We start from the raw sequence: 27,337 nt of genomic DNA, 5'->3' as shown, positions 1-27,337 counted from the left end.
GCCTCGGCTGTTTCTTATCTTCTCCGTGATTTGTCACCAGCCTGTTACTTGCACGACACAGGCACAATCTTCATCTATCCAGGGGAACGAACAGACTACCGGCCTTCACAGTAAACGATTGATGTTAAGTACAAGAAAAGTCTCAGTTCTAGCTCCTTCATCTCTTTCCAGGGCTAGGCACAAGTCTCCCTTCAGATAAGCGGGGCATGTTACGCGGGACGGTAATGCAATTTCACTACACACGTTAAACTCAATTTACGTCCCTGTTGTTAAGCGTAGAAAGGCCACAGTGGCACTTACACCTGTCCCGCTAATTCGGGCGAATAACTTCCATGTATACATTTTAAACATGAATCAGCTCTTTAAGGTCGGGGTGGGTGGCTCTGAAAAGAGCCTTTGTGTTTTAGGTAAAATATTTTTTTGCCGTTGAATTACTTGCTCTTAGCTGGCTTGTGGCTCTCGGTCTTCTTGGGCAGCAGCACTGCCTGGATGTTAGGCAGAACACCTCCCTGGGCGATGGTCACCCCACCGAGCAGCTTGTTGAGCTCTTCGTCGTTGCGTACAGCCAGCTGCAGGTGGCGGGGGATGATGCGGGTCTTCTTGTTGTCGCGGGCAGCGTTTCCGGCAAGCTCCAGAATCTCAGCCGTCAGATATTCCAGCACCGCGGCCAGGTAGACCGGGGCACCGGCACCCACTCGTTCCGCATAGTTTCCCTTCCTTAACAGACGATGCACGCGACCAACTGGGAACTGGAGACCAGCCCTGGATGAACGAGTCTTGGCCTTAGCCCGGGTTTTGCCGCCTTGTTTACCTCTTCCAGACATAATAGCTAACGGAGCAAAAAAGCTTTACAAATACAGATGGAAACCTGCAAAAGTGTAAGTGTAAAATACCGCCCTCCTCTTATATACTCAGTTACCCGATGCTGTCTGCTCTGTGATTGGCCTGCTTACAAATTAACCAATGCAGCTCAAGTTTATCCACAGACCAATCCGTATCTGAAGGGTGGAGTCAACGATGCTGCTTTTCGTCACACGACAATTCTACCCAATAGAGTAGCTTACAGCAGCGATGCCTCGTTTGCATAAGATCCCTATAAATAGAGCAGCTATAGCCGACGTACGGCACTTTTGCACACAGTCATTTCTTCTCGAATTTGAAGCGGTTATTTGTTGATAAGCTACAATGCCTGATCCAGCAAAGTCTGCGCCGGCGCCCAAGAAGGGCTCTAAGAAAGCGGTGACCAAGACCCAGAAGAAGGATGGGAAGAAGCGTAGAAAGACCAGGAAGGAGAGTTACGCCATTTACGTGTACAAGGTGCTGAAGCAGGTGCACCCTGATACCGGCATCTCCTCCAAGGCTATGGGCATCATGAACTCCTTTGTCAACGATATCTTTGAGCGCATTGCTGGGGAAGCTTCCCGCCTGGCTCACTACAACAAGCGCTCCACCATCACCTCCAGGGAGATCCAGACCGCCGTACGTCTGCTGCTGCCTGGAGAGCTGGCCAAGCACGCCGTGTCCGAGGGCACCAAGGCCGTCACCAAGTACACCAGCGCCAAGTAATCTCCCCTTCTCCCACCCACACCAACACAAAGGCTCTTTTCAGAGCCACCCACCTTCTCTCTAATCGAGCTGTAACTATGATGGTTTTTGCTGTGTCCAGGCTCACGGGATAAGTGCACACCGACAGACATAACTGACTTGTGACGTACCCTCTAGCTATTGTTAACCCTACTGGTTCAGAAAAAAAAAAGTGCCTTTACTTACCACTTGCAAAGCTGCATTCTGTAGTTATCTTTCTAGGATCTGAATCCAGTTTCAAATATAGGACCGGTTCGTTACATTGCATATGTCACTGGTTAAATAAATAAATAGAAAAAGAAAAGATACATGCGACCCATAGGGCAGCAATGTTCCCCGTGTGCAGCTGCCGAAAATCGAAAGCATTCTGTTGGATGGAAACGTTGCAAAGTACTGTTAAATTGTAACAGTTGGTGCCTTTAAACATCACATTCGAATTTTCGATGAGCACCGTTGCCAATGGATCACTGTCTTTCTAAATGAAGGGTGCAGTATGTTAACGTAGCTCTATTGTACCCAGTTACTTCTGTGACTCGGTTCCGTTTCGATGCATTTAATTAAGGGTGAACACGTAATTCCTGCTCAGGCAAACTCGGTTCCCACTGTAACACACACACACACACACACACACACCGAGTCCGGGAGCTATGGAAACGTTACAGTAGTTGTGATTATCAGAAGCAGTTTCCCAGTGGGAATGTTTTTGGTGATGTTTTTAATTTCCCGCCGATATCTGAGCGACTCTCATTGTGTGGGTCCTTTGTCGTTACCAATTCCCCCACTTTCAAAGTGAACATATACAATGTATCTATATCTATTCCACGTATAATAAAATGTAAAAAAAATAAAACTATTATCGTCGGGACCGGTCTGGTCATTACGTTTCATCCACACAAATATTCACCACAACGTAGCTGAATAGTTTAGTTCTCTAATCAAGCTGAAATGTTACACTGGGTATTAATCAAGCTGAAATGTTACACTGGGTATTAACGAAGAAAACAATACCAAGAGAGCAGTTCATATAAATCTAAACATAAAACAATATCTTCTAGTAATGAACGAAAGGAAAACAATAAAAGGGTTGTGCTTATGAACGAATGGCAAGGCGATACAAGACTCCGCCTTTAAGTCCAAGTCACCCATCAGGTCCGCTCTTCCACTTTATAAAAGCCGCTGACAGGAAACTATACTCATTCTTACTGTTTGTCACAGAAGGATTTTTGAGAATGTCTGGAAGAGGTAAAGGCGGAAAGGGGCTCGGCAAAGGAGGCGCTAAGCGTCACAGGAAGGTTCTCCGTGACAACATCCAGGGCATTACCAAGCCTGCCATCCGTCGTCTAGCTAGGCGAGGGGGTGTTAAGCGTATCTCTGGACTCATCTACGAGGAGACCCGCGGTGTGCTGAAGGTGTTTCTGGAGAATGTCATTCGTGATGCCGTCACCTACACCGAGCACGCCAAGAGGAAGACTGTGACCGCTATGGACGTGGTCTATGCTCTGAAACGCCAGGGCCGTACTCTCTATGGGTTCGGGGGTTAAATTCCCAGGAGCATCTCACTCAGTCACCCACACACAAAGGCCCTTTTCAGGGCCACCCATCTTTTCTACGAGAGCGCTGTTACATCCTCCCTGTGTAATGCGGCTATTTGCCGGGTCCTAATATGAATTCATTCCCTCACACTAGCCGCACCGTTAGTGGATGCAGGCAGTGAGGTGCCACGGGTGCAGTGGTTCCTTTTTAGTGTCGGTGATTGTGTAATTTGGTAATCCGCAATTTGTTGACAGGGTTGCGGTACAAACCACGCTGGTAGCGACCACTGCACAGAGGCATATACGTTTTCCGGACAATTGTGTTTGAAAGGGTCACGATGAACGCAGATTTAACAACGATCCAGTCCGCCTTTCTCTGCGTTTTACTAAGCTCTATATACTGTGTATAAACCCTTGCACCTCACGATTTGCAGCAGTTACTCCAGCTGGGGATAATAAAAAAAAAAAAAAAAAAATACGAGGCTGAGCTAAAGAGTTCTATAGTGGTGAATCACGCATCTTCCCTGACAGCTCTGCCACAGATTGCGCTGGCCCTATACAGAGGATGTAGGGCAGAACCGGCTGGGAGGTATGGTGCCACAGGTGAATGCGCCCCCCGGTTTACAGTGATTCATTGAAACGCGCACCAAAACGCTATATGCGCTATGAAGCGTTTATTAAAGAGTTGATACTTAACTTGTTTCATTATTCCCACTTCCAAGCACATCTGTCGAATTGTGAAGTGACTGAATTTAAGGGGCAAGCTACAACATTCTGGTGCACCTGTTGATTACTTACTGAAGGGCGCAGCCATCAGGCCACGCCGTGCGCTCACAGCTCTGTCGAGAGAGGGTGGGTGGCTCTGAAAAGAGCCTTTTGGGGGGAGAACAAGGGAGCGAGGATGCGGCGGTTCAGCCATTACTTCTTTGCCGCGGCTTTCTTGGGCTTGGCTGCCTTCTTGGCCGGACTTTTTGCGGCTTTGGGCTTCGCCGCCTTCTTGGCCGGACTCTTGGCGGCTTTGGGTTTCGCTGCCTTCTTGGCCGGACTCTTGGCGGCCGCCTTCTTCGGCTTCACCGCTTTAGGCTTCTTTGGGCTTTTGGCAGCTGCAGCCGCCTTTGCTGGCTTCTTCACCTTCTTCGGGCTCTTGGCTGCACTCGGAGCTTTCTTGGGCTTCTTCGGGGATTTGGCCACTTTCTTTGCAGCAGGTTTCTTGGGCTTCAGAGACTTCTGGGCGACCTTCTTGCTCTCCGCCTGCTTCTTATTGAGCTTGAAGGAGCCGGAAGCGCCGGTGCCTTTCACCTGGGTGAGAGTTCCTTTGGTGACCAAACTTTTCACGCCCAGCTTCACGCGGCTGTTGTTCTTCTCCACATCGTAGCCTCCGGCAGCCAGAGCTTTCTTCAGGGCGGCAAGAGAAACCCCGCTGCGCTCTTTGGAGGCGGCCACGGTTTTCACGATCAGCTCGGATACGCTGGGTCCAGAAGACTTGGCGCTTTTCTTGGCTCCTCCAGCAGCTTTCTTTGGCTGCCTCTTCTTTTTGGCTGCGCCTTCTGAAGGCGGAACAGCAGCGGCGGCGGGTGCGGTCTCTGCCATGGTGCGGTTGGATAGATCAGCAACAACAACAAAAAAACGCGGTATCGTTAAGTCACACACAGTCAGTGCCCTGAGCAGCTGATGTCTCTTATATAACCTGCCGGATGTGCTGTGATTGGCTGATCAGAGGGGAGCGTTCTGTGCTCCTATTGGCGGAACAAGCAGCCGTGTAAACCTTGTCCTAGCTTTCGAGTTTCACAAGATCTGCTCTCGCCCTGTGTTTTGCTAGCGCAGAAAAGGTGCATTTTTTATGGCATGAGAGGAACAGAGGACCGGTTCTCTTCACCACCTTCGTACTCCAAGGTCTCCCCTAACACCATATGGCAACCGCTAGCTTAAGCGCTAAGAAGGAGGCCAGGATTAGCCAGTGGCAGCTGACCCGCACCAGGCTAGATGTGCCCGGCATGGAACACATCTCTCTTCTTCTGTGAGGAGAATATGTCCATTCGGGACTTTTTTGCCTCCTTCTAGTCCAGAGGATGACAAAAGTCGCCTGCGGGACACTTTGTGCAGGACAGGGCGCATATTCAAACGCATTTAGATGATTTGTGAACTCCTGTACACACATTTGGATAACACAGGCAGGTGGCATCATGGTACTGGCACACACACAGGCAGGTGGCTTCAAGGTAACGGCACTCTTGTCTAAAGAATTCTTGCTACTGTGACAAGGTCAAAATACTTTCTAGACTCGACTGCTGGGATTTTTGTTTTGGTTCTGAGGAGTTTGCTTGTCGCTTCCTGTAATAGCCCATACAGCTAGTACGATGGCTATGGTTATCTAGTCCCATGTCTTGCTGCAATGAAATGGACCTCTAGCCAAGAGGAATGACGTTACAGTACTTGGGTCAGTAGCTCAGATCGTGATTTTGGTGCCAGAACTGTTGAAAATCTCCAGTATGAGGAGGCGTCCAACACATTGGACCAGGGGGCCAGCCATGTGTTACATAAAGATGTCATCGTTAATCTAGCAGAGAGGGCAGCCGACATCCACACTCCACAAGAGCTCAGGTGGATAACACAGGCAGGAAGCATCCTCATATGTTATCTAGCCACTCTGGCTACAATGACAAGCTCAGGACACCTAGCATATTCCATTGTCTGGTATTGTTCTGGATGTGAGGAATGCTGGTGACACTGGCACTAAATTGTCTCAAAATAATCCATGTAGCTATGTGACATTCCATGGCCTCGCCACGTTGACACGGTTGTGTTTTGAAAAAGGCAGAGAAGGGAGCCGAAAGTAGAGATTAGATAAATAGAGGATAGAAAAAAAGGAAACATATTTGTAGGAAGAATACTTGAACATCAGTGGTGCACCAACAAATAACTGTTCGAAAATAATAGTGTTACTATATGTTTTTTTAGACCAAGTAGCGTCCTAATAAATGCAGCCAGCATGGATACTGTAGGTGCAGAGGGGCGCCTGATATGAAGCATGCGGTCCAGTGGTAAATCACCATGCTGGAGGAGAGACTGGCACCTTTTAGAGGACACCATGAGCAGTTAGGCCCACCAACTTGCTGGCCAAGATTAGAGAAAAAAATCAGCCAAACTGTGGAGAATTTATATATGGCAAAAAATATGTATTGGCAAAGATTTCCCCCAAGCAATTGTTCTTCTGCACAAGAAAGATGCCACACCGGATATCTATTTAAAATGCACAGTTGAAATTAGCACCTGGAGCAAAAGACTGAATAGCGAGCCCAAATTTAGTAGTACACTATATTGGCCCAATGGAAGCGGTGTGCGAGTATCATTATGATGAGCATCACATTAGACTTTACATTTTACAGAGGAGGATAGGAGGAGGGAGAGGACTACTTTGTCCGCTTTCTCTACCTGCTGCCTCATGTCCTGACTATCCCTGCCGTTCTTACTTCTTGCCTCAGGTCTCCTTACCTGTACATCTTGTCACCTGTCTGTCTCCCCCTCCTTCTAGATTGTAAGCTCCATAGAGCAGGGCCCTCTCCCCTCCTGTACTCACAGCACCCTTCTTACATTTCAATTACAGCTCTCTTACTCACCTGCAATCTACACCTGCATCTCTTCTCACTCACTTCCCTATATATCTGCTGTATTGTGTACCAAGAGATGTGCTGCTAATTGCGCTGTTTTTGATCTTCTGTCACTGTTATGTCTAGTTCTGTTTACCCTGTACTGTTCTAATATGTTCTATTTGTACGGCGCTGCGTACCACGTGTGGCGCCTTATAAATAAAAAATATGGTACTTGTTTCCTAGCACGGCCACACCGATTTACATCGGGGTGGTCGTGTCGACGGCCACACCGATTTACATCGGGGTGGTCGTGTCGGAAAAATCGGGTCGATCGCATCGCATGCGATTTGGTCGCATGCGATGCGATCGACGCGACCGACCGATTTTGGACCCGGTTTTTTTTTTTAATGAAATGTAAATCGGGTCCCTGGGACCCGATTTTACATTGAATTCAATGTAAAATATTCCCAACCCCCCCAAATGTCACGGCGTACACCCCACCCCACGATAGACGCCAACCCAAAGCGTGGCGAGCGCAGCGAGCCCGCGAGGGGCGGTGGTGCGCGTCCTCCGACCTTTTCATTCCCCTACTATCCACGTCGGCGTGGAGTTGAGAATAGAATAGTGTGGCGAGCGCAGCGAGCCACCGAGCCCGAAGCGTGGCGAGGGGACGCGTATACACGTCCCCTCGCCGGGGGTATACGCGTCCCCTCGCCGGGCTCGCCACGCTTCGGGCTCGGTGGCTCGCTGCGCTCGCCACACTATTCTATTCTCAACTCCACGCCGACGTGGATTGTAGGGGAATGAAAAGGTCGGAGGACGCGCACCGCCGCCACTCGCGGGCTCGCTGCGCTCGCCACGCTTCGGGTTGGCGTCTATCGTGGGGTGACGACGGGGACATCTATAATGTGAAATGGGTCATATTGGCCCATTTCACATTTTTCACATTTTTTCAAGATTTCAATGTTAAAAAATATTTTAACATTGAAGCCTATGGAAAAATCGGGGGCATCGCGTCGGGACCAATGTTAATGGTAGCGACCGACGCGATGCCCCCGATATTTTACCTTTCCCGACAAGATTTCAATGTTAAAATATTTTTTAACATTGAAGCCTATGGGGAAATCGGGGGCATCGCGTCGGTCGCGTCGGGACCATTGTTAATGGTCCCGACCGACGCGATGCCCCCGATATTGTCTCCTAGCCGGCAAAATGGACCTGATTTCAAAGGAAATCGGGTCCATCGTATGGATCGTGTACCTTAACTTAAAGGTACACGATCCATACGATTGTGGCCGTGCTAGGAAACAACAATCGTTTTTATTCTCTATTACTGTACACTCAGGTCTCTTGTATATTCATTGTTCTTATAGCCATATACTACCCTAGATGGTTTGTGAACTCCGCTGACTGTCATAAAAATATTAACCCCCCCCCCCCCCCCCTTAATTGTCATGGGGAAATGGAAATTAACTAATAGACTGTGCATCAATATAAATCCAGTTCTAACAACAATATACGTATTATGTTGTAACTGATTATTATTTGCACCGAGAGCATCTTCACTGTAAACCTCAATACGATCTAGACTAGAAAGCGTCCACTGAGAAAGTAAAAGCGGAAAATAGAGTAATATTACATTTACTTTCTCAGTTTTCTGACATTCACCTTGTGGTCTAAGTGGATACTTTGTCACAGATTGATATCACTAATGTTTCAATAGAATAGTAGCAATACTATAACAATGTTTCCCATTAGTATCATACATGCGGTACTTTTGATTATTTTCAAAGCCACTCAGACAATATGAGAACAGAGCTAGCTCTAACATATGCAGAGAGCAGTACTAGGGTGAAGTAGGACAGTTCCCCAGGGCCCCCGTATTTTAGGGGACCCTCTGTCCGGAGCTGCTCTGCTCCTGCTGTCAAACCTAAAAAGCCTCCACCGCCAGCAGCAGCGGAGGTTGGAGAGAGGCAGCAGATAGAGAGGAGTCCTGGATTGGAGTCCCAGCCTTCGTGTGTCCTTCTCTCCCTCCCTGAGGTAAGTGTGGCGGTGGGACTGGGGAGGGCACGGTGTGTGGGCTGACCGAGGGCTTAATCCGGCTCTGAGTCTGACCTCATAAATATATATTTTTTTTTTCTGCTTCGGCGATCCATCAGTGATCGTAATACTGTGAAAGTGCCATGCTCTGCAGATACTGTGACCTGTTGTTGTTACAGCAATCTCATAGTACGATCTCCCGGGTTTCAGACACCTGTAAGGCACTTCTATTGTTCCCATGCAGTACTTTCCCCGCCCATGGTAGCTATGGTATGTAATGTAATATAATATGTTTACGTTTATTTTCCAAAACGCTTTAGCCCAGAGTTCCTTGTTGTGATGGTGCAATGTAGTATCACCGCCGTGTGCTATGCATATAAGGGACCATTGGGTCGGTGTCCCTTCTCGCTCGGATCATGATGCCAGCACATACTTCTCGTTCATTCTGGTGACTAACACGTGACCTAACCTCCTCGCGTCATTTCGTTCCCGCGCCCGCCTGTTCTATACAATAAAGGGAGAAAACGGAACGTCATAGAGGACTCGTTTGAAAACGAGAATGACTTTGCCAATCAGGAGGGTGGATGCCCTTAGCTCACCCAATGACAGCGCAGCACTGTGTATAAATGGAGATGGCAGCGGCTGAATTCGATTCACTTTTCTTTCTACAGAACAGACTGAGGTGCTGAAGTGCGTGTTGAAGAAGGATGGCCAGGACAAAGCAAACCGCTCGCAAATCTACTGGCGGGAAAGCTCCCCGCAAGCAGCTAGCAACCAAGGCTGCCCGGAAAAGCGCCCCAGCTACCGGCGGCGTGAAGAAGCCTCACCGCTACCGACCCGGGACTGTGGCTCTCCGTGAGATCCGCCGCTACCAGAAATCCACCGAGCTTCTCATCCGCAAGCTGCCCTTCCAGCGCCTGGTGCGTGAGATCGCCCAGGACTTCAAGACCGACCTGCGCTTCCAGAGCTCTGCTGTCATGGCCCTGCAAGAGGCCAGCGAAGCTTATCTGGTGGGGCTCTTCGAGGACACCAACCTGTGCGCCATCCACGCCAAGAGGGTGACCATCATGCCAAAAGACATCCAGCTGGCCCGCAGGATCCGTGGGGAGAGGGCATAGATACTTGGCACTTCTAGAAACCCAACAACGACAACAAAGGCTCTTTTCAGAGCCACCAAATCTTTCTAAACGAGCTATAGCATCAATGACATAGTAGTGTTCACACTGGAGGCATGGTAAGGTGCCCGGTTGTCCGCTAAAGGCCTTAATTACCAGACACACAGCTTGTGTTCGCCTTCCGTCCTTCACAACATGGGGCACTTTAAAAAAAAAATCTGTATACGTATACAGACTTGAGCATAAGTTACATTACTAGCTATTATAATTGGACATTCTTTCATATATATATATTTATATGAGACTTAAGCATAAGGTACATTACTGGCTCAAGCCTCGGCTGTTTCTTATCTTCTCCGTGATTTGTCACCAGCCTGTTACTTGCACGAAACAGGCACAATCTTCATCTATCCAGGGAACGAACAGACTACCGGCCTTCACAGTAAAACGACTGATGTTAAGTACAAGAAAAGTCTCAGTTCTAGCTCCTTCATCTCTTTCCAGGGCTAGGCACAAGTCTCCCTTCAGATAAGCGGGGCATGTTACGCGGGACGGTAATGCAATATCACTACACACGTTAAACTCAATTTACGTCCCTGTTGTTAAGCGTAGAAAGGCCACAGTGGCACTTACACCTGTCCCGCTAATTCGGGCGAATAACTTCCATGTATACATTTTAAACATGAATCAGCTCTTTAAGGTCGGGGTGGGTGGCTCTGAAAAGAGCCTTTGTGTTTTAGGTAAAGTATTTTTTTGCCGTTGAATTACTTGCTCTTAGCTGGCTTGTGGCTCTCGGTCTTCTTGGGCAGCAGCACTGCCTGGATGTTAGGCAGAACACCTCCCTGGGCGATGGTCACCCCACCGAGCAGCTTGTTGAGCTCTTCGTCGTTGCGTACAGCCAGCTGCAGGTGGCGGGGGATGATGCGGGTCTTCTTGTTGTCGCGGGCAGCGTTTCCGGCAAGCTCCAGAATCTCAGCCGTCAGATATTCCAGCACCGCGGCCAGGTAGACCGGGGCACCGGCACCCACTCGTTCCGCATAGTTTCCCTTCCTTAACAGACGATGCACGCGACCAACTGGGAACTGGAGACCAGCCCTGGATGAACGAGTCTTGGCCTTAGCCCGGGTTTTGCCGCCTTGTTTACCTCTTCCAGACATAATAGCTAACGGAGCAAAAAAGCTTTACAAATACAGATGGAAACCTGCAAAAGTGTAAGTGTAAAATACCGCCCTCCTCTTATATACTCAGTTACCCGATGCTGTCTGCTCTGTGATTGGCCTGCTTACAAATTAACCAATGCAGCTCAAGTTTATCCACAGACCAATCCGTATCTGAAGGGTGGAGTCAACGATGCTGCTTTTCGTCACACGACAATTCTACCCAATAGAGTAGCTTACAGCAGCGATGCCTCGTTTGCATAAGATCCCTATAAATAGAGCAGCTATAGCCGACGTACGGCACTTTTGCACACAGTCATTTCTTCTCGAATTTGAAGGGGTTATTTGTTGATAAGCTACAATGCCAGATCCAGCAAAGTCTGCGCCGGCGCCCAAGAAGGGCTCTAAGAAAGCGGTGACCAAGACCCAGAAGAAGGATGGGAAGAAGCGTAGAAAGACCAGGAAGGAGAGTTATGCCATTTACGTGTACAAGGTGCTGAAGCAGGTGCACCCTGATACCGGCATCTCCTCCAAGGCTATGGGCATCATGAACTCCTTTGTCAACGATATCTTTGAGCGCATTGCTGGGGAAGCTTCCCGCCTGGCTCACTACAACAAGCGCTCCACCATCACCTCCAGGGAGATCCAGACCGCCGTACGTCTGCTGCTGCCTGGAGAGCTGGCCAAGCACGCCGTGTCCGAGGGCACCAAGGCCGTCACCAAGTACACCAGCGCCAAGTAATCTCCCCTTCTCCCACCCACACCAACACAAAGGCTCTTTTCAGAGCCACCCACCTTCTCTCTAATCGAGCTGTAACTATGATGGTTTTTGCTGTGTCCAGGCTCACGGGATAAGTGCACACCGACAGACATAACTGACTTGTGACGTACCCTCTAGCTATTGTTAACCCTACTGGTTCAAAAAAAAAAAAAAAAAAAAAATGCCTTTACTTACCACTTGCAAAGCTGCATTCTGTAGTTCTCTTTCTAGGATCTGAATCCAGTTTCAAATATAGGACCGGTTCGTTACATTGCAGATGTCACTGGTTAAATAAATAAATAAATAGAAAAAGAAAAGATACATGCGACCCATAGGGCAGCAATGTTCCCCGTGTGCAGCTGCCGAAAATCGAAAGCATTCTGTTGGATGGAAACGTTGCAAAGTACTGTTAAATTGTAACAGTTGGTGCCTTTAAACATCACATTCGAATTTTCGATGAGCACCGTTGCCAATGGATCACTGTCTTTCTAAATGAAGGGTGCAGTATGTTAACGTAGCTCTATTGTACCCAGTTACTTCTGTGACTCGGTTCCGTTTCGATGCATTTAATTAAGGGTGAACACGTAATTCCTGCTCAGGCAAACTCGGTTTCCACTGTAACACACACACACACACACACACACACACACACACACACACCGAGTCCGGGAGCTATGGAAACGTTAAAGTAGTTGTGATTATCAGAAGCAGTTTCCCAGTGGGAATGTTTTTGGTGATGTTTTTAATTTCCCGCCGATATCTGAGCGACTCTCATTGTGTGGGTCCTTTGTCGTTACCAATTCCCCCACTTTCAAAGTGAACATATACAATGTATCTATATCTATTCCACGTATAATAAAATGTAAAAAAAATAAAACTATTATCGTCGGGACCGGTCTGGTCATTACGTTTCATCCACACAAATATTCACCACAACGTAGCTGAATAGTTTAGTTCTCTAATCAAGCTGAAATGTTACACTGGGTATTAACGAAGAAAACAATACCAAGAGAGCAGTTCATATAAATCTAAACATAAAACAATATCTTCTAGTAATGAACGAAAGGAAAACAATAAAAGGGTTGTGCTTATGAACGAATGGCAAGGCGATACAAGACTCCGCCTTTAAGTCCAAGTCACCCATCAGGTCCGCTCTTCCACTTTATAAAAGCCGCTGACAGGAAACTATACTCATTCTTACTGTTTGTCACAGAAGGATTTTTGAGAATGTCTGGAAGAGGTAAAGGCGGAAAGGGGCTCGGCAAAGGAGGCGCTAAGCGTCACAGGAAGGTTCTCCGTGACAACATCCAGGGCATTACCAAGCCTGCCATCCGTCGTCTAGCTAGGCGAGGGGGTGTTAAGCGTATCTCTGGACTCATCTACGAGGAGACCCGCGGTGTGCTGAAGGTGTTTCTGGAGAATGTCATTCGTGATGCCGTCACCTACACCGAGCACGCCAAGAGGAAGACTGTGACCGCTATGGACGTGGTCTATGCTCTGAAACGCCAGGGCCGTACTCTCTATGGGTTCGGGGGTTAAATTCCCAGGAGCATCTCACTCAGTCACCCACACACAAAGGCCCTTTTCAGGGCCACCCATCTTTTCTACGAGAGCGCTGTTCCAACCTCCCTGTGTAATGCGGCTATTTGCCGGGTCCTAATATGAATTCATTCCCTCACACTAGCCGCACCGTTAGTGGATGCAGGCAGTGAGGTGCCACGGGTGCAGTGGTTCCTTTTTAGTGTCGGTGATTGTGTAATTTGGTAATCCGCAATTTGTTGACAGGGTTGCGGTACAAACCACGCTGGTAGCGACCACTGCACAGAGGCATATACGTTTTCCGGACAATTGTGTTTGAAAGGGTCACGATGAATGCAGATTTAACAACGATCCAGTCCGCCTTTCTCTGCGTTTTACTAAGCTCTATATACTGTGTATATACCCTTGCACCACACGATTTGCAGCAGTTACTCCAGCTGGGGATAATTAAAAAAAAAAAAAAAAAAAAAAATACACGAGGCTGAGCTAAAGAGTTCTATAGTGGTGAATCACGCATCTTCCCTGACAGCTCTGCCACAGATTGCGCTGGCCCTATACAGAGGATGTAGGGCAGAACCGGCTGGGCGGTATGGTGCCACAGGTGAATGCGCCCCCCGGTTTACAGTGATTCATTGAAACGCGCACCAAAACGCTATATGCGCTATGAAGCGTTTATTAAAGAGTTGATACTTAACTTGTTTCATTATTCCCACTTCCAAGCACATCTGTAGAATTGTGAAGTGACTGAATTTAAGGGGCAAGCTACAACATTCTGGTGCACCTGTTGATGACTTACTGAAGGGCGCAGCCATCAGGCCACGCCGTGCGCTCACAGCTCTGTCGAGAGAGGGTGGGTGGCTCTGAAAAGAGCCTTTTGGGGGGAGAACAAGGGAGCGAGGATGCGGCGGTTCAGCCATTACTTCTTTGCCGCGGCTTTCTTGGGCTTGGCTGCCTTCTTGGCCGGACTTTTTGCGGCTTTGGGCTTCGCCGCCTTCTTGGCCGGACTCTTGGCGGCTTTGGGTTTCGCTGCCTTCTTGGCCGGACTCTTGGCGGCCGCCTTCTTCGGCTTCACCGCTTTAGGCTTCTTTGGGCTTTTGGCAGCTGCAGCCGCCTTTGCTGGCTTCTTCACCTTCTTCGGGCTCTTGGCTGCACTCGGAGCTTTCTTGGGCTTCTTCGGGGATTTGGCCACTTTCTTTGCAGCAGGTTTCTTGGGCTTCAGAGACTTCTGGGCGACCTTCTTGCTCTCCGCCTGCTTCTTATTGAGCTTGAAGGAGCCGGAAGCGCCGGTGCCTTTCACCTGGGTGAGAGTTCCTTTGGTGACCAAACTTTTCACGCCCAGCTTCACGCGGCTGTTGTTCTTCTCCACATCGTAGCCTCCGGCAGCCAGAGCTTTCTTCAGGGCGGCAAGAGAAACCCCGCTGCGCTCTTTGGAGGCGGCCACGGTTTTCACGATCAGCTCGGAGACGCTGGGTCCAGAAGACTTGGCGCTTTTCTTGGCTCCTCCAGCAGCTTTCTTTGGCTGCCTCTTCTTTTTGGCTGCGCCCTCTGAAGGCGGAACAGCAGCGGCGGCGGGTGCGGTCTCTGCCATGGTACGGTTGGATAGATCAGCAACAAAAAAAACAAACGCGGTATCGTTAAGTCACACACAGTCAGTGCCCTGAGCAGCTGATGTCTCTTATATAACCTGCCGGATGTGCTGTGATTGGCTGATCAGAGGGGAGCGTTCTGTGCTCCTATTGGCGGAACAAGCAGCCGTGTAAACCTTGTCCTAGCTTTCGAGTTTGTCAAGATCTGCTCTCGCCCTGTGTTTTGCTAGCGCAGAAAAGGTGCATTTTTTATGGCATGAGAGGAACAGAGGACCGGTTCTCTTCACCACCTTCGTACTCCAAGGTCTCCCCTAACACCATATGGCAACCGCTAGCTTAAGCGCTAAGAAGGAGGCCAGGATTAGCCAGTGGCAGCTGACCCGCACCAGGCTAGATGTGCCCGGCATGGAACACATCTCTCTTCTTCTGTGAGGAGAATATGTCCATTCGGGACTTTTTTGCCTCCTTCTAGTCCAGAGGATGACAAAAGTCGCCTGCGGGACACTTTGTGCAGGACAGGGAGCATATTCAAACGCATTTAGATGATTTGTGAACTCCTGTACACACATTTGGATAACACAGGCAGGTGGCATCATGGTACTGGCACACACACAGGCAGGTGGCTTCAAGGTAACGGCACTCTTGTCTAAAGAATTCTTGCTACTGTGACAAGGTCAAAATACTTTCTAGACTCGACTGCTGGGATTTTTGTTTTGGTTCTGAGGAGTTTGCTTGTCGCTTCCTGTAATAGCCCATACAGCTAGTACGATGGCTATGGTTATCTAGTCCCATGTCTTGCTGCAATGAAATGGACCTCTAGCCAAGAGGAATGACGTTACAGTACTTGGGTCAGTAGCTCAGATCGTGATTTTGGTGCCAGAACTGTTGAAAATCTCCAGTATGAGGAGGCGTCCAACACATTGGACCAGGGGGCCAGCCATGTGTTACATAAAGATGTCATCGTTAATCTAGCAGAGAGGGCAGCCGACATCCACACTCCACAAGAGCTCAGGTGGATAACACAGGCAGGAAGCATCCTCATATGTTATCTAGCCACTCTGGCTACAATGACAAGCTCAGGACACCTAGCATATTCCATTGTCTGGTATTGTTCTGGATGTGAGGAATGCTGGTGACACTGGCACTAAATTGTCTCAAAATAATCCATGTAGCTATGTGACATTCCATGGCCTCGCCACGTTGACACGGTTGTGTTTTGAAAAAGGCAGAGAAGGGAGCCGAAAGTAGAGATTAGATAAATAGTGGATAGAAAAAAAGGAAACATATTTGTAGGAAGAATACTTGAACATCAGTGGTGCACCAACAAATAACTGTTCGAAAATAATAGTGTTACTATATGTTTTTTTAGACCAAGTAGCGTCCTAATAAATGCAGCCAGCATGGATACTGTAGGTGCAGAGGGGCGCCTGATATGAAGCATGCGGTCCAGTGGTAAATCACCATGCTGGAGGAGAGACTGGCACCTTTTAGAGGACACCATGAGCAGTTAGGCCCACCAACTTGCTGGCCAAGATTAGAGAAAAAAATCAGCCAAACTGTGGAGAATTTATATATGGCAAAAAATATGTATTGGCAAAGATTTCCCCCAAGCAATTGTTCTTCTGCACAAGAAAGATGCCACACCGGATATCTATTTAAAATGCACAGTTGAAATTAGCACCTGGAGCAAAAGACTGAATAGCGAGCCCAAATTTAGTAGTACACTATATTGGCCCAATGGAAGCGGTGTGCGAGTATCATTATGATGAGCATCACATTAGACTTTACATTTTACAGAGGAGGATAGGAGGAGGGAGAGGACTACTTTGTCCGCTTTCTCTACCTGCTGCCTCATGTCCTGACTATCCCTGCCGTTCTTACTTCTTGCCTCAGGTCTCCTTACCTGTACATCTTGTCACCTGTCTGTCTCCCCCTCCTTCTAGATTGTAAGCTCCATAGAGCAGGGCCCTCTCCCCTTCTGTACTCACAGCACCCTTCTTACATTTCAATTACAGCTCTCTTACTCACCTGCAATCTACACCTGCATCTCTTCTCACTCACTTCCCTATATATCTGCTGTATTGTGTACCAAGAGATGTGCTGCTAATTGCTAATTGTGCTGTTTTTGATCTTCTGTCACTGTTATGTCTAGTTCTGTTTACCCTGTACTGTTCTAATATGTTCTATTTGTACGGCGCTGCGTACCACGTGTGGCGCCTTATAAATAAAAAATATGGTACTTGTTTCCTAGCACGGCCACACCGATTTACATCGGGGTGGTCGTGTCGACGGCCACACCGATTTACATCGGGGTGGTCGTGTCGGAAAAATCGGGTCGATCGCATCGCATGCGATTTGGTCGCATGCGATGCGATCGACGCGACCGACCGATTTTGGACCCGATTTTTTTTTTTGAATGAAATGTAAATCGGGTCCCTGGGACCCGATTTTACATTGAATTCAATGTAAAATATTCCCAACCCCCCCAAATGTCACGGCGTACACCCCACCCCACGATAGACGCCAACCCAAAGCGTGGCGAGCGCAGCGAGCCCGCGAGGGGCGGTGGTGCGCGTCCTCCGACCTTTTCATTCCCCTACTATCCACGTCGGCGTGGAGTTGAGAATAGAATAGTGTGGCGAGCGCAGCGAGCCACCGAGCCCGAAGCGTGGCGAGGGGACGCGTATACACGTCCCCTCGCCGGGGGTATACGCGTCCCCTCGCCGGGCTCGCCACGCTTCGGGCTCGGTGGCTCGCTGCGCTCGCCACACTATTCTATTCTCAACTCCACGCCGACGTGGATTGTAGGGGAATGAAAAGGTCGGAGGACGCGCACCGCCGCCACTCGCGGGCTCGCTGCGCTCGCCACGCTTCGGGTTGGCGTCTATCGTGGGGTGACGACGGGGACATCTATAATGTGAAATGGGTCATATTGGCCCATTTCACATTTTTCACATTTTTTCAAGATTTCAATGTTAAAAAATATTTTAACATTGAAGCCTATGGAAAAATCGGGGGCATCGCGTCGGGACCAATGTTAATGGTAGCGACCGACGCGATGCCCCCGATATTTTACCTTTCCCGACAAGATTTCAATGTTAAAATATTTTTTATATTTGAAGCCTATGGGGAAATCGGGGGCATCGCGTCGGTCGCGTCGGGACCATTGTTAATGGTCCCGACCGACGCGATGCCCCCGATATTGTCTCCTAGCCGGCAAAATGGACCTGATTTCAAAGGAAATCGGGTCCATCGTATGGATCGTGTACCTTAACTTAAAGGTACACGATCCATACGATTGTGGCCGTGCTAGGAAACAACAATCGTTTTTATTCTCTATTACTGTACACTCAGGTCTCTTGTATATTCATTGTTCTTATAGCCATATACTACCCTAGATGGTTTGTGAACTCCGCTGACTGTCATAAAAATATTAACCCCCCCCCCCCTTAATTGTCATGGGGAAATGGAAATTAACTAATAGACTGTGCATCAATATAAATCCAGTTCTAACAACAATATACGTATTATGTTGTAACTGATTATTATTTGCACCGAGAGCATCTTCACTGTAAACCTCAATACGATCTAGACTAGAAAGTGTCCACTGAGAAAGTAAAAGCGGAAAATAGAGTAATATTACATTTACTTTCTCAGTTTTCTGACATTCACCTTGTGGTCTAAGTGGATACTTTGTCACAGATTGATATCACTAATGTTTCAATAGAATAGTAGCAATACTATAACAATGTTTCCCATTAGTATCATACATGCGGTACTTTTGATTATTTTCAAAGCCACTCAGACAATATGAGAACAGAGCTAGCTCTAACATATGCAGAGAGCAGTACTAGGGGGGAGTAGGACAGTTCCCCAGGGCCCCCGTATTTTAGGGGACCCTCTGTCCGGAGCTGCTCTGCTCCTGCTGTCAAACCTAAAAAGCCTCCACCGCCAGCAGCAGCGGAGGTTGGAGAGAGGCAGCAGATAGAGAGGAGTCCTGGATTGGAGTCCCAGCCTTCGTGTGTCCTTCTCTCCCTCCCTGAGGTAAGTGTGGCGGTGGGACTGGGGAGGGCACGGTGTGTGGGCTGACCGAGGGCTTAATCCGGCTCTGAGTCTGACCTCATAAATATATATATATTTTTTCTGCTTCGGCGATCCATCAGTGATCGTAATACTGTGAAAGTGCCATGCTCTGCAGATACTGTGACCTGTTGTTGTTACAGCAATCTCATAGTACGATCTCCCGGGTTTCAGACACCTGTAAGGCACTTCTATTGTTCCCATGCAGTACTTTCCCCGCCCATGGTAGCTATGGTATGTAATGTAATATAATATGTTTACGTTTATTTTCCAAAACGCTTTAGCCCAGAGTTCCTTGTTGTGATGGTGCAATGTAGTATCACCGCCGTGTGCTATGCATATAAGGGACCATTGGGTCGGTGTCCCTTCTCGCTCGGATCATGATGCCAGCACATAATTCTCGTTCATTCTGGTGACTAACACGTGACCTAACCTCCTCGCGTCATTTCGTTCCCGCGCCCGCCTGTTCTATACAATAAAGGGAGAAAACGGAACGTCATAGAGGACTCGTTTGAAAACGAGAATGACTTTGCCAATCAGGAGGGTGGATGCCCTTAGCTCACCCAATGACAGCGCAGCACTGTGTATAAATGGAGATGGCAGCGGCTGAATTCGATTCACTTTTCTTTCTACAGAACAGACTGAGGTGCTGAAGTGCGTGTTGAAGAAGGATGGCCAGGACAAAGCAAACCGCTCGCAAATCTACTGGCGGGAAAGCTCCCCGCAAGCAGCTAGCAACCAAGGCTGCCCGGAAAAGCGCCCCAGCTACCGGCGGCGTGAAGAAGCCTCACCGCTACCGACCCGGGACTGTGGCTCTCCGTGAGATCCGCCGCTACCAGAAATCCACCGAGCTTCTCATCCGCAAGCTGCCCTTCCAGCGCCTGGTGCGTGAGATCGCCCAGGACTTCAAGACCGACCTGCGCTTCCAGAGCTCTGCTGTCATGGCCCTGCAAGAGGCCAGCGAAGCTTATCTGGTGGGGCTCTTCGAGGACACCAACCTGTGCGCCATCCACGCCAAGAGGGTGACCATCATGCCAAAAGACATCCAGCTGGCCCGCAGGATCCGTGGGGAGAGGGCATAGATACTTGGCACTTCTAGAAACCCAACAACGACAACAAAGGCTCTTTTCAGAGCCACCAAATCTTTCTAAACGAGCTATAGCATCAATGACATAGTAGTGTTCACACTGGAGGCATGGTAAGGTGCCCGGTTGTCCGCTAAAGGCCTTAATTACCAGACACACAGCTTGTGTTCGCCTTCCGTCCTTCACAACATGGGGCACTTTAAAAAAAAAAAAAATCTGTATACGTATACAGACTTGAGCATAAGTTACATTACTAGCTATTATAATTGGACATTCTTTCATATATATATATATATATATATATTTATATGAGACTTAAGCATAAGGTACATTACTGGCTCAAGCCTCGGCTGTTTCTTATCTTCTCCGTGATTTGTCACCAGCCTGTTACTTGCACGAAACAAGCACAATCTTCATCTATCCAGGGAACGAACAGACTACCGGCCTTCACAGTAAAACGACTGATGTTAAGTACAAGAAAAGTCTCAGTTCTAGCTCCTTCATCTCTTTCCAGGGCTAGGCACAAGTCTCCCTTCAGATAAGCGGGGCATGTTACGCGGGACGGTAATGCAATATCACTACACACGTTAAACTCAATTTACGTCCCTGTTGTTAAGCGTAGAAAGGCCACAGTGGCACTTACACCTGTCCCGCTAATTCGGGCGAATAACTTCCATGTATACATTTTAAACATGAATCAGCTCTTTAAGGTCGGGGTGGGTGGCTCTGAAAAGAGCCTTTGTGTTTTAGGTAAAGTATTTTTTTGCCGTTGAATTACTTGCTCTTAGCTGGCTTGTGGCTCTCGGTCTTCTTGGGCAGCAGCACTGCCTGGATGTTAGGCAGAACACCTCCCTGGGCGATGGTCACCCCACCGAGCAGCTTGTTGAGCTCTTCGTCGTTGCGTACAGCCAGCTGCAGGTGGCGGGGGATGATGCGGGTCTTCTTGTTGTCGCGGGCAGCGTTTCCGGCAAGCTCCAGAATCTCAGCCGTCAGATATTCCAGCACCGCGGCCAGGTAGACCGGGGCACCGGCACCCACTCGTTCCGCATAGTTTCCCTTCCTTAACAGACGATGCACGCGACCAACTGGGAACTGGAGACCAGCCCTGGATGAACGAGTCTTGGCCTTAGCCCGGGTTTTGCCGCCTTGTTTACCTCTTCCAGACATAATAGCTAACGGAGCAAAAAAGCTTTACAAATACAGATGGAAACCTGCGAAAGTGTAAGTGTAAAATACCGCCCTCCTCTTATATACTCAGCTACCCGATGCTGTCTGCTCTGTGATTGGCCTGCTTACAAATTAACCAATGCAGCTCAAGTTTATCCACAGACCAATCCGTATCTGAAGGGTGGAGTCAACGATGCTGCTTTTCGTCACACGACAATTCTACCCAATAGAGTAGCTTACAGCAGCGATGCCTCGTTTGCATAAGATCCCTATAAATAGAGCAGCTATAGCCGACGTACGGCACTTTTGCACACAGTCATTTCTTCTCGAATTTGAAGCGGTTATTTGTTGATAAGCTACAATGCCAGATCCAGCAAAGTCTGCGCCGGCGCCCAAGAAGGGCTCTAAGAAAGCGGTGACCAAGACCCAGAAGAAGGATGGGAAGAAGCGTAGAAAGACCAGGAAGGAGAGTTACGCCATTTACGTGTACAAGGTGCTGAAGCAGGTGCACCCTGATACCGGCATCTCCTCCAAGGCTATGGGCATCATGAACTCCTTTGTCAACGATATCTTTGAGCGCATTGCTGGGGAAGCTTCCCGCCTGGCTCACTACAACAAGCGCTCCACCATCACCTCCAGGGAGATCCAGACCGCCGTACGTCTGCTGCTGCCTGGAGAGCTGGCCAAGCACGCCGTGTCCGAGGGCACCAAGGCCGTCACCAAGTACACCAGCGCCAAGTAATCTCCCCTTCTCCCACCCACACCAACACAAAGGCTCTTTTCAGAGCCACCCACCTTCTCTCTAATCGAGCTGTAACTATGATGGTTTTTGCTGTGTCCAGGCTCACGGGATAAGTGCACACCGACAGACATAACTGACTTGTGACGTACCCTCTAGCTATTGTTAACCCTACTGGTTCAGAAAAAAAAAAAAAAAAAAAAAATGCCTTTACTTATTACCACTTGCAAAGCTGCATTCTGTAGTTCTCTTTCTAGGATCTGAATCCAGTTTCAAATATAGGACCGGTTCGTTACATTGCAGATGTCACTGGTTAAATAAATAAATAAATAGAAAAAGAAAAGATACATGCGACCCATAGGGCAGCAATGTTCCCCGTGTGCAGCTGCCGAAAATCGAAAGCATTCTGTTGGATGGAAACGTTGCAAAGTACTGTTAAATTGTAACAGTTGGTGCCTTTAAACATCACATTCGAATTTTCGATGAGCACCGTTGCCAATGGATCACTGTCTTTCTAAATGAAGGGTGCAGTATGTTAACGTAGCTCTATTGTACCCAGTTACTTCTGTGACTCGGTTCCGTTTCGATGCATTTAATTAAGGGTGAACACGTAATTCCTGCTCAGGCAAACTCGGTTCCCACTGTAACACACACACACACACACACCGAGTCCGGGAGCTATGGAAACGTTAAAGTAGTTGTGATTATCAGAAGCAGTTTCCCAGTGGGAATGTTTTTGGTGATGTTTTTAATTTCCCGCCGATATCTGAGCGACTCTCATTGTGTGGGTCCTTTGTCGTTACCAATTCCCCCACTTTCAAAGTGAACATATACAATGTATCTATATCTATTCCACGTATAATAAAATGTAAAAAAAATAAAACTATTATCGTCGGGACCGGTCTGGTCATTACGTTTCATCCACACAAATATTCACCACAACGTAGCTGAATAGTTTAGTTCTCTAATCAAGCTGAAATGTTACACTGGGTATTAACGAAGAAAACAATACCAAGAGAGCAGTTCATATAAATCTAAACATAAAACAATATCTTCTAGTAATGAACGAAAGGAAAACAATAAAAGGGTTGTGCTTATGAACGAATGGCAAGGCGATACAAGACTCCGCCTTTAAGTCCAAGTCACCCATCAGGTCCGCTCTTCCACTTTATAAAAGCCGCTGACAGGAAACTATACTCATTCTTACTGTTTGTCACAGAAGGATTTTTGAGAATGTCTGGAAGAGGTAAAGGCGGAAAGGGGCTCGGCAAAGGAGGCGCTAAGCGTCACAGGAAGGTTCTCCGTGACAACATCCAGGGCATTACCAAGCCTGCCATCCGTCGTCTAGCTAGGCGAGGGGGTGTTAAGCGTATCTCTGGACTCATCTACGAGGAGACCCGCGGTGTGCTGAAGGTGTTTCTGGAGAATGTCATTCGTGATGCCGTCACCTACACCGAGCACGCCAAGAGGAAGACTGTGACCGCTATGGACGTGGTCTATGCTCTGAAACGCCAGGGCCGTACTCTCTATGGGTTCGGGGGTTAAATTCCCAGGAGCATCTCACTCAGTCACCCACACACAAAGGCCCTTTTCAGGGCCACCCATCTTTTCTACGAGAGCGCTGTTCCAACCTCCCTGTGTAATGCGGCTATTTGCCGGGTCCTAATATGAATTCATTCCCTCACACTAGCCGCACCGTTAGTGGATGCAGGCAGTGAGGTGCCACGGGTGCAGTGGTTCCTTTTTAGTGTCGGTGATTGTGTAATTTGGTAATCCGCAATTTGTTGACAGGGTTGCGGTACAAACCACGCTGGTAGCGACCACTGCACAGAGGCATATACGTTTTCCGGACAATTGTGTTTGAAAGGGTCACGATGAATGCAGATTTAACAACGATCCAGTCCGCCTTTCTCTGCGTTTTACTAAGCTCTATATACTGTGTATATACTCTTGCACCACACGATTTGCAGCAGTTACTCCAGCTGGGGATAATTAAAAAAAAAAAAAAAAAATACACGAGGCTGAGCTAAAGAGTTCTATAGTGGTGAATCACGCATCTTCCCTGACAGCTCTGCCACAGATTGCGCTGGCCCTATACAGAGGATGTAGGGCAGAACCGGCTGGGCGGTATGGTGCCACAGGTGAATGCGCCCCCCGGTTTACAGTGATTCATTGAAACGCGCACCAAAACGCTATATGCGCTATGAAGCGTTTATTAAAGAGTTGATACTTAACTTGTTTCATTATTCCCACTTCCAAGCACATCTGTAGAATTGTGAAGTGACTGAATTTAAGGGGCAAGCTACAACATTCTGGTGCACCTGTTGATGACTTACTGAAGGGCGCAGCCATCAGGCCACGCCGTGCGCTCACAGCTCTGTCGAGAGAGGGTGGGTGGCTCTGAAAAGAGCCTTTTGGGGGGAGAACAAGGGAGCGAGGATGCGGCGGTTCAGCCATTACTTCTTTGCCGCGGCTTTCTTGGGCTTGGCTGCCTTCTTGGCCGGACTTTTTGCGGCTTTGGGCTTCGCCGCCTTCTTGGCCGGACTCTTGGCGGCTTTGGGTTTCGCTGCCTTCTTGGCCGGACTCTTGGCGGCCGCCTTCTTCGGCTTCACCGCTTTAGGCTTCTTTGGGCTTTTGGCAGCTGCAGCCGCCTTTGCTGGCTTCTTCACCTTCTTCGGGCTCTTGGCTGCACTCGGAGCTTTCTTGGGCTTCTTCGGGGATTTGGCCACTTTCTTTGCAGCAGGTTTCTTGGGCTTCAGAGACTTCTGGGCGACCTTCTTGCTCTCCGCCTGCTTCTTATTGAGCTTGAAGGAGCCGGAAGCGCCGGTGCCTTTCACCTGGGTGAGAGTTCCTTTGGTGACCAAACTTTTCACGCCCAGCTTCACGCGGCTGTTGTTCTTCTCCACATCGTAGCCTCCGGCAGCCAGAGCTTTCTTCAGGGCGGCAAGAGAAACCCCGCTGCGCTCTTTGGAGGCGGCCACGGTTTTCACGATCAGCTCGGAGACGCTGGGTCCAGAAGACTTGGCGCTTTTCTTGGCTCCTCCAGCAGCTTTCTTTGGCTGCCTCTTCTTTTTGGCTGCGCCCTCTGAAGGCGGAACAGCAGCGGCGGCGGGTGCGGTCTCTGCCATGGTACGGTTGGATAGATCAGCAACAAAAAAAAACAAACGCGGTATCGTTAAGTCACACACAGTCAGTGCCCTGAGCAGCTGATGTCTCTTATATAACCTGCCGGATGTGCTGTGATTGGCTGATCAGAGGGGAGCGTTCTGTGCTCCTATTGGCGGAACAAGCAGCCGTGTAAACCTTGTCCTAGCTTTCGAGTTTGTCAAGATCTGCTCTCGCCCTGTGTTTTGCTAGCGCAGAAAAGGTGCATTTTTTATGGCATGAGAGGAACAGAGGACCGGTTCTCTTCACCACCTTCGTTCTCCAAGGTCTCCCCTAACACCATATGGCAACCGCTAGCTTAAGCGCTAAGAAGGAGGCCAGGATTAGCCAGTGGCAGCTGACCCGCACCAGGCTAGATGTGCCCGGCATGGAACACATCTCTCTTCTTCTGTGAGGAGAATATGTCCATTCGGGACTTTTTTGCCTCCTTCTAGTCCAGAGGATGACAAAAGTCGCCTGCGGGACACTTTGTGCAGGACAGGGAGCATATTCAAACGCATTTAGATGATTTGTGAACTCCTGTACACACATTTGGATAACACAGGCAGGTGGCATCATGGTACTGGCACACACACAGGCAGGTGGCTTCAAGGTAACGGCACTCTTGTCTAAAGAATTCTTGCTACTGTGACAAGGTCAAAATACTTTCTAGACTCGACTGCTGGGATTTTTGTTTTGGTTCTGAGGAGTTTGCTTGTCGCTTCCTGTAATAGCCCATACAGCTAGTACGATGGCTATGGTTATCTAGTCCCATGTCTTGCTGCAATGAAATGGACCTCTAGCCAAGAGGAATGACGTTACAGTACTTGGGTCAGTAGCTCAGATCGTGATTTTGGTGCCAGAACTGTTGAAAATCTCCAGTATGAGGAGGCGTCCAACACATTGGACCAGGGGGCCAGCCATGTGTTACATAAAGATGTCATCGTTAATCTAGCAGAGAGGGCTGCCGACATCCACACTCCACAAGAGCTCAGGTGGATAACACAGGCAGGAAGCATCCTCATATGTTATCTAGCCACTCTGGCTACAATGACAAGCTCAGGACACCTAGCATATTCCATTGTCTGGTATTGTTCTGGATGTGAGGAATGCTGGTGACACTGGCACTAAATTGTCTCAAAATAATCCATGTAGCTATGTGACATTCCATGGCCTCGCCACGTTGACACGGTTGTGTTTTGAAAAAGGCAGAGAAGGGAGCCGAAAGTAGAGATTAGATAAATAGAGGATAGAAAAAAAGGAAACATATTTGTAGGAAGAATACTTGAACATCAGTGGTGCACCAACAAATAACTGTTCGAAAATAATAGTGTTACTATATGTTTTTTTAGACCAAGTAGCGTCCTAATAAATGCAGCCAGCATGGATACTGTAGGTGCAGAGGGGCGCCTGATATGAAGCATGCGGTCCAGTGGTAAATCACCATGCTGGAGGAGAGACTGGCACCTTTTAGAGGACACCATGAGCAGTTAGGCCCACCAACTTGCTGGCCAAGATTAGAGAAAAAAATCAGCCAAACTGTGGAGAATTTATATATGGCAAAAAATATGTATTGGCAAAGATTTCCCCCAAGCAATTGTTCTTCTGCACAAGAAAGATGCCACACCGGATATCTATTTAAAATGCACAGTTGAAATTAGCACCTGGAGCAAAAGACTGAATAGCGAGCCCAAATTTAGTAGTACACTATATTGGCCCAATGGAAGCGGTGTGCGAGTATCATTATGATGAGCATCACATTAGACTTTACATTTTACAGAGGAGGATAGGAGGAGGGAGAGGACTACTTTGTCCGCTTTCTCTACCTGCTGCCTCATGTCCTGACTATCCCTGCCGTTCTTACTTCTTGCCTCAGGTCTCCTTACCCAGCCTTCGTGTGTCCTTCTCTCCCTCCCTGAGGTAAGTGTGGCGGTGGGACTGGGGAGGGCACGGTGTGTGGGCTGACCGAGGGCTTAATCCGGCTCTGAGTCTGACCTCATAAATATATATATATTTTTTCTGCTTCGGCGATCCATCAGTGATCGTAATACTGTGAAAGTGCCATGCTCTGCAGATACTGTGACCTGTTGTTGTTACAGCAATCTCATAGTACGATCTCCCGGGTTTCAGACACCTGTAAGGCACTTCTATTGTTCCCATGCAGTACTTTCCCCGCCCATGGTAGCTATGGTATGTAATGTAATATAATATGTTTACGT

The 27,337-nt window shown here is 48.4% G+C and overlaps 14 protein-coding genes across 17 annotated transcripts; 8 read left to right on the top strand and 6 right to left on the bottom strand.

Moving 5' to 3' along the window:
- Positions 1-431: 431 nt before the first annotated feature.
- LOC146054854 (histone H2A type 1) lies at positions 432-824 on the bottom strand. Its single transcript, XM_083168162.1, has one exon. The coding sequence runs from the start codon at positions 822-824 to the stop codon at positions 432-434; it is 393 nt and encodes a 130-aa protein (XP_083024288.1).
- Positions 825-1,185: 361 nt separating this feature from the next.
- Positions 1,186-1,566, top strand: LOC146054872 (histone H2B 1.1). Its single transcript, XM_083168177.1, has one exon. It carries the CDS (start codon positions 1,186-1,188, stop codon positions 1,564-1,566), a length of 381 nt encoding a protein of 126 aa, XP_083024303.1.
- Positions 1,567-2,813: 1,247 nt separating this feature from the next.
- LOC146054815 (histone H4) lies at positions 2,814-3,125 on the top strand. Its single transcript, XM_083168115.1, has one exon. It carries the CDS (start codon positions 2,814-2,816, stop codon positions 3,123-3,125), a length of 312 nt encoding a protein of 103 aa, XP_083024241.1.
- A 909-nt stretch (positions 3,126-4,034) lies between these two features.
- On the bottom strand, positions 4,035-4,752 carry LOC146054837 (histone H1-like). Of its 2 annotated transcripts, XM_083168145.1 has the most exons (2): positions 4,107-4,752; positions 4,035-4,073 (listed from the first exon to the last, which is right to left on the bottom strand). In XM_083168145.1, exons 1-2 carry the CDS (start codon positions 4,704-4,706, stop codon positions 4,035-4,037), a joined length of 639 nt encoding a protein of 212 aa, XP_083024271.1. In that variant the 5' UTR covers positions 4,707-4,752. The 2 variants fall into 2 exon arrangements, with proteins under 2 accessions (XP_083024271.1, XP_083024270.1); XM_083168144.1 differs by having other exon boundaries at positions 4,035-4,752.
- Positions 4,753-9,453: 4,701 nt separating this feature from the next.
- Positions 9,454-9,919, top strand: LOC146054788 (histone H3). Its single transcript, XM_083168092.1, has one exon. It carries the CDS (start codon positions 9,454-9,456, stop codon positions 9,862-9,864), a length of 411 nt encoding a protein of 136 aa, XP_083024218.1. The 3' UTR covers positions 9,865-9,919.
- Positions 9,920-10,625: 706 nt separating this feature from the next.
- Positions 10,626-11,018, bottom strand: LOC146054845 (histone H2A type 1). The gene has a single exon (XM_083168154.1). The coding sequence runs from the start codon at positions 11,016-11,018 to the stop codon at positions 10,626-10,628; it is 393 nt and encodes a 130-aa protein (XP_083024280.1).
- A 361-nt stretch (positions 11,019-11,379) lies between these two features.
- Positions 11,380-11,760, top strand: LOC146054859 (histone H2B 1.1). The gene has a single exon (XM_083168166.1). The coding sequence runs from the start codon at positions 11,380-11,382 to the stop codon at positions 11,758-11,760; it is 381 nt and encodes a 126-aa protein (XP_083024292.1).
- Positions 11,761-13,005: 1,245 nt separating this feature from the next.
- On the top strand, positions 13,006-13,317 carry LOC146054816 (histone H4). Its single transcript, XM_083168116.1, has one exon. The coding sequence runs from the start codon at positions 13,006-13,008 to the stop codon at positions 13,315-13,317; it is 312 nt and encodes a 103-aa protein (XP_083024242.1).
- Positions 13,318-14,233: 916 nt separating this feature from the next.
- LOC146054836 (histone H1-like) lies at positions 14,234-14,950 on the bottom strand. 2 transcript variants are annotated; one of them, XM_083168143.1, is made up of 2 exons: positions 14,306-14,950; positions 14,234-14,272 (listed from the first exon to the last, which is right to left on the bottom strand). In XM_083168143.1, exons 1-2 carry the CDS (start codon positions 14,903-14,905, stop codon positions 14,234-14,236), a joined length of 639 nt encoding a protein of 212 aa, XP_083024269.1. In that variant the 5' UTR covers positions 14,906-14,950. The 2 variants fall into 2 exon arrangements, with proteins under 2 accessions (XP_083024269.1, XP_083024268.1); XM_083168142.1 differs by having other exon boundaries at positions 14,234-14,950.
- A 4,704-nt stretch (positions 14,951-19,654) lies between these two features.
- LOC146054798 (histone H3) lies at positions 19,655-20,120 on the top strand. The gene has a single exon (XM_083168101.1). The coding sequence runs from the start codon at positions 19,655-19,657 to the stop codon at positions 20,063-20,065; it is 411 nt and encodes a 136-aa protein (XP_083024227.1). The 3' UTR covers positions 20,066-20,120.
- Positions 20,121-20,842: 722 nt separating this feature from the next.
- Positions 20,843-21,235, bottom strand: LOC146054842 (histone H2A type 1). Its single transcript, XM_083168151.1, has one exon. It carries the CDS (start codon positions 21,233-21,235, stop codon positions 20,843-20,845), a length of 393 nt encoding a protein of 130 aa, XP_083024277.1.
- A 361-nt stretch (positions 21,236-21,596) lies between these two features.
- LOC146054860 (histone H2B 1.1) lies at positions 21,597-21,977 on the top strand. The gene has a single exon (XM_083168167.1). It carries the CDS (start codon positions 21,597-21,599, stop codon positions 21,975-21,977), a length of 381 nt encoding a protein of 126 aa, XP_083024293.1.
- A 1,230-nt stretch (positions 21,978-23,207) lies between these two features.
- LOC146054817 (histone H4) lies at positions 23,208-23,519 on the top strand. The gene has a single exon (XM_083168117.1). The coding sequence runs from the start codon at positions 23,208-23,210 to the stop codon at positions 23,517-23,519; it is 312 nt and encodes a 103-aa protein (XP_083024243.1).
- Positions 23,520-24,430: 911 nt separating this feature from the next.
- LOC146054833 (histone H1-like) lies at positions 24,431-25,148 on the bottom strand. Of its 2 annotated transcripts, XM_083168139.1 has the most exons (2): positions 24,503-25,148; positions 24,431-24,469 (listed from the first exon to the last, which is right to left on the bottom strand). In XM_083168139.1, exons 1-2 carry the CDS (start codon positions 25,100-25,102, stop codon positions 24,431-24,433), a joined length of 639 nt encoding a protein of 212 aa, XP_083024265.1. In that variant the 5' UTR covers positions 25,103-25,148. The 2 variants fall into 2 exon arrangements, with proteins under 2 accessions (XP_083024265.1, XP_083024264.1); XM_083168138.1 differs by having other exon boundaries at positions 24,431-25,148.
- Positions 25,149-27,337: the final 2,189 nt, after the last annotated feature.

Source organism: Crinia signifera, unplaced genomic scaffold, assembly GCF_055691185.1.
Source record: "Crinia signifera unplaced genomic scaffold, ASM5569118v1 HAP2_SCAFFOLD_279, whole genome shotgun sequence".
NCBI classification, from domain to species: Eukaryota; Metazoa; Chordata; class Amphibia; order Anura; family Myobatrachidae; genus Crinia; species Crinia signifera.
The sequence above is the reverse complement of the archived record's forward strand: the minus strand, read 5'-3'. Positions and strand labels throughout refer to the sequence as shown.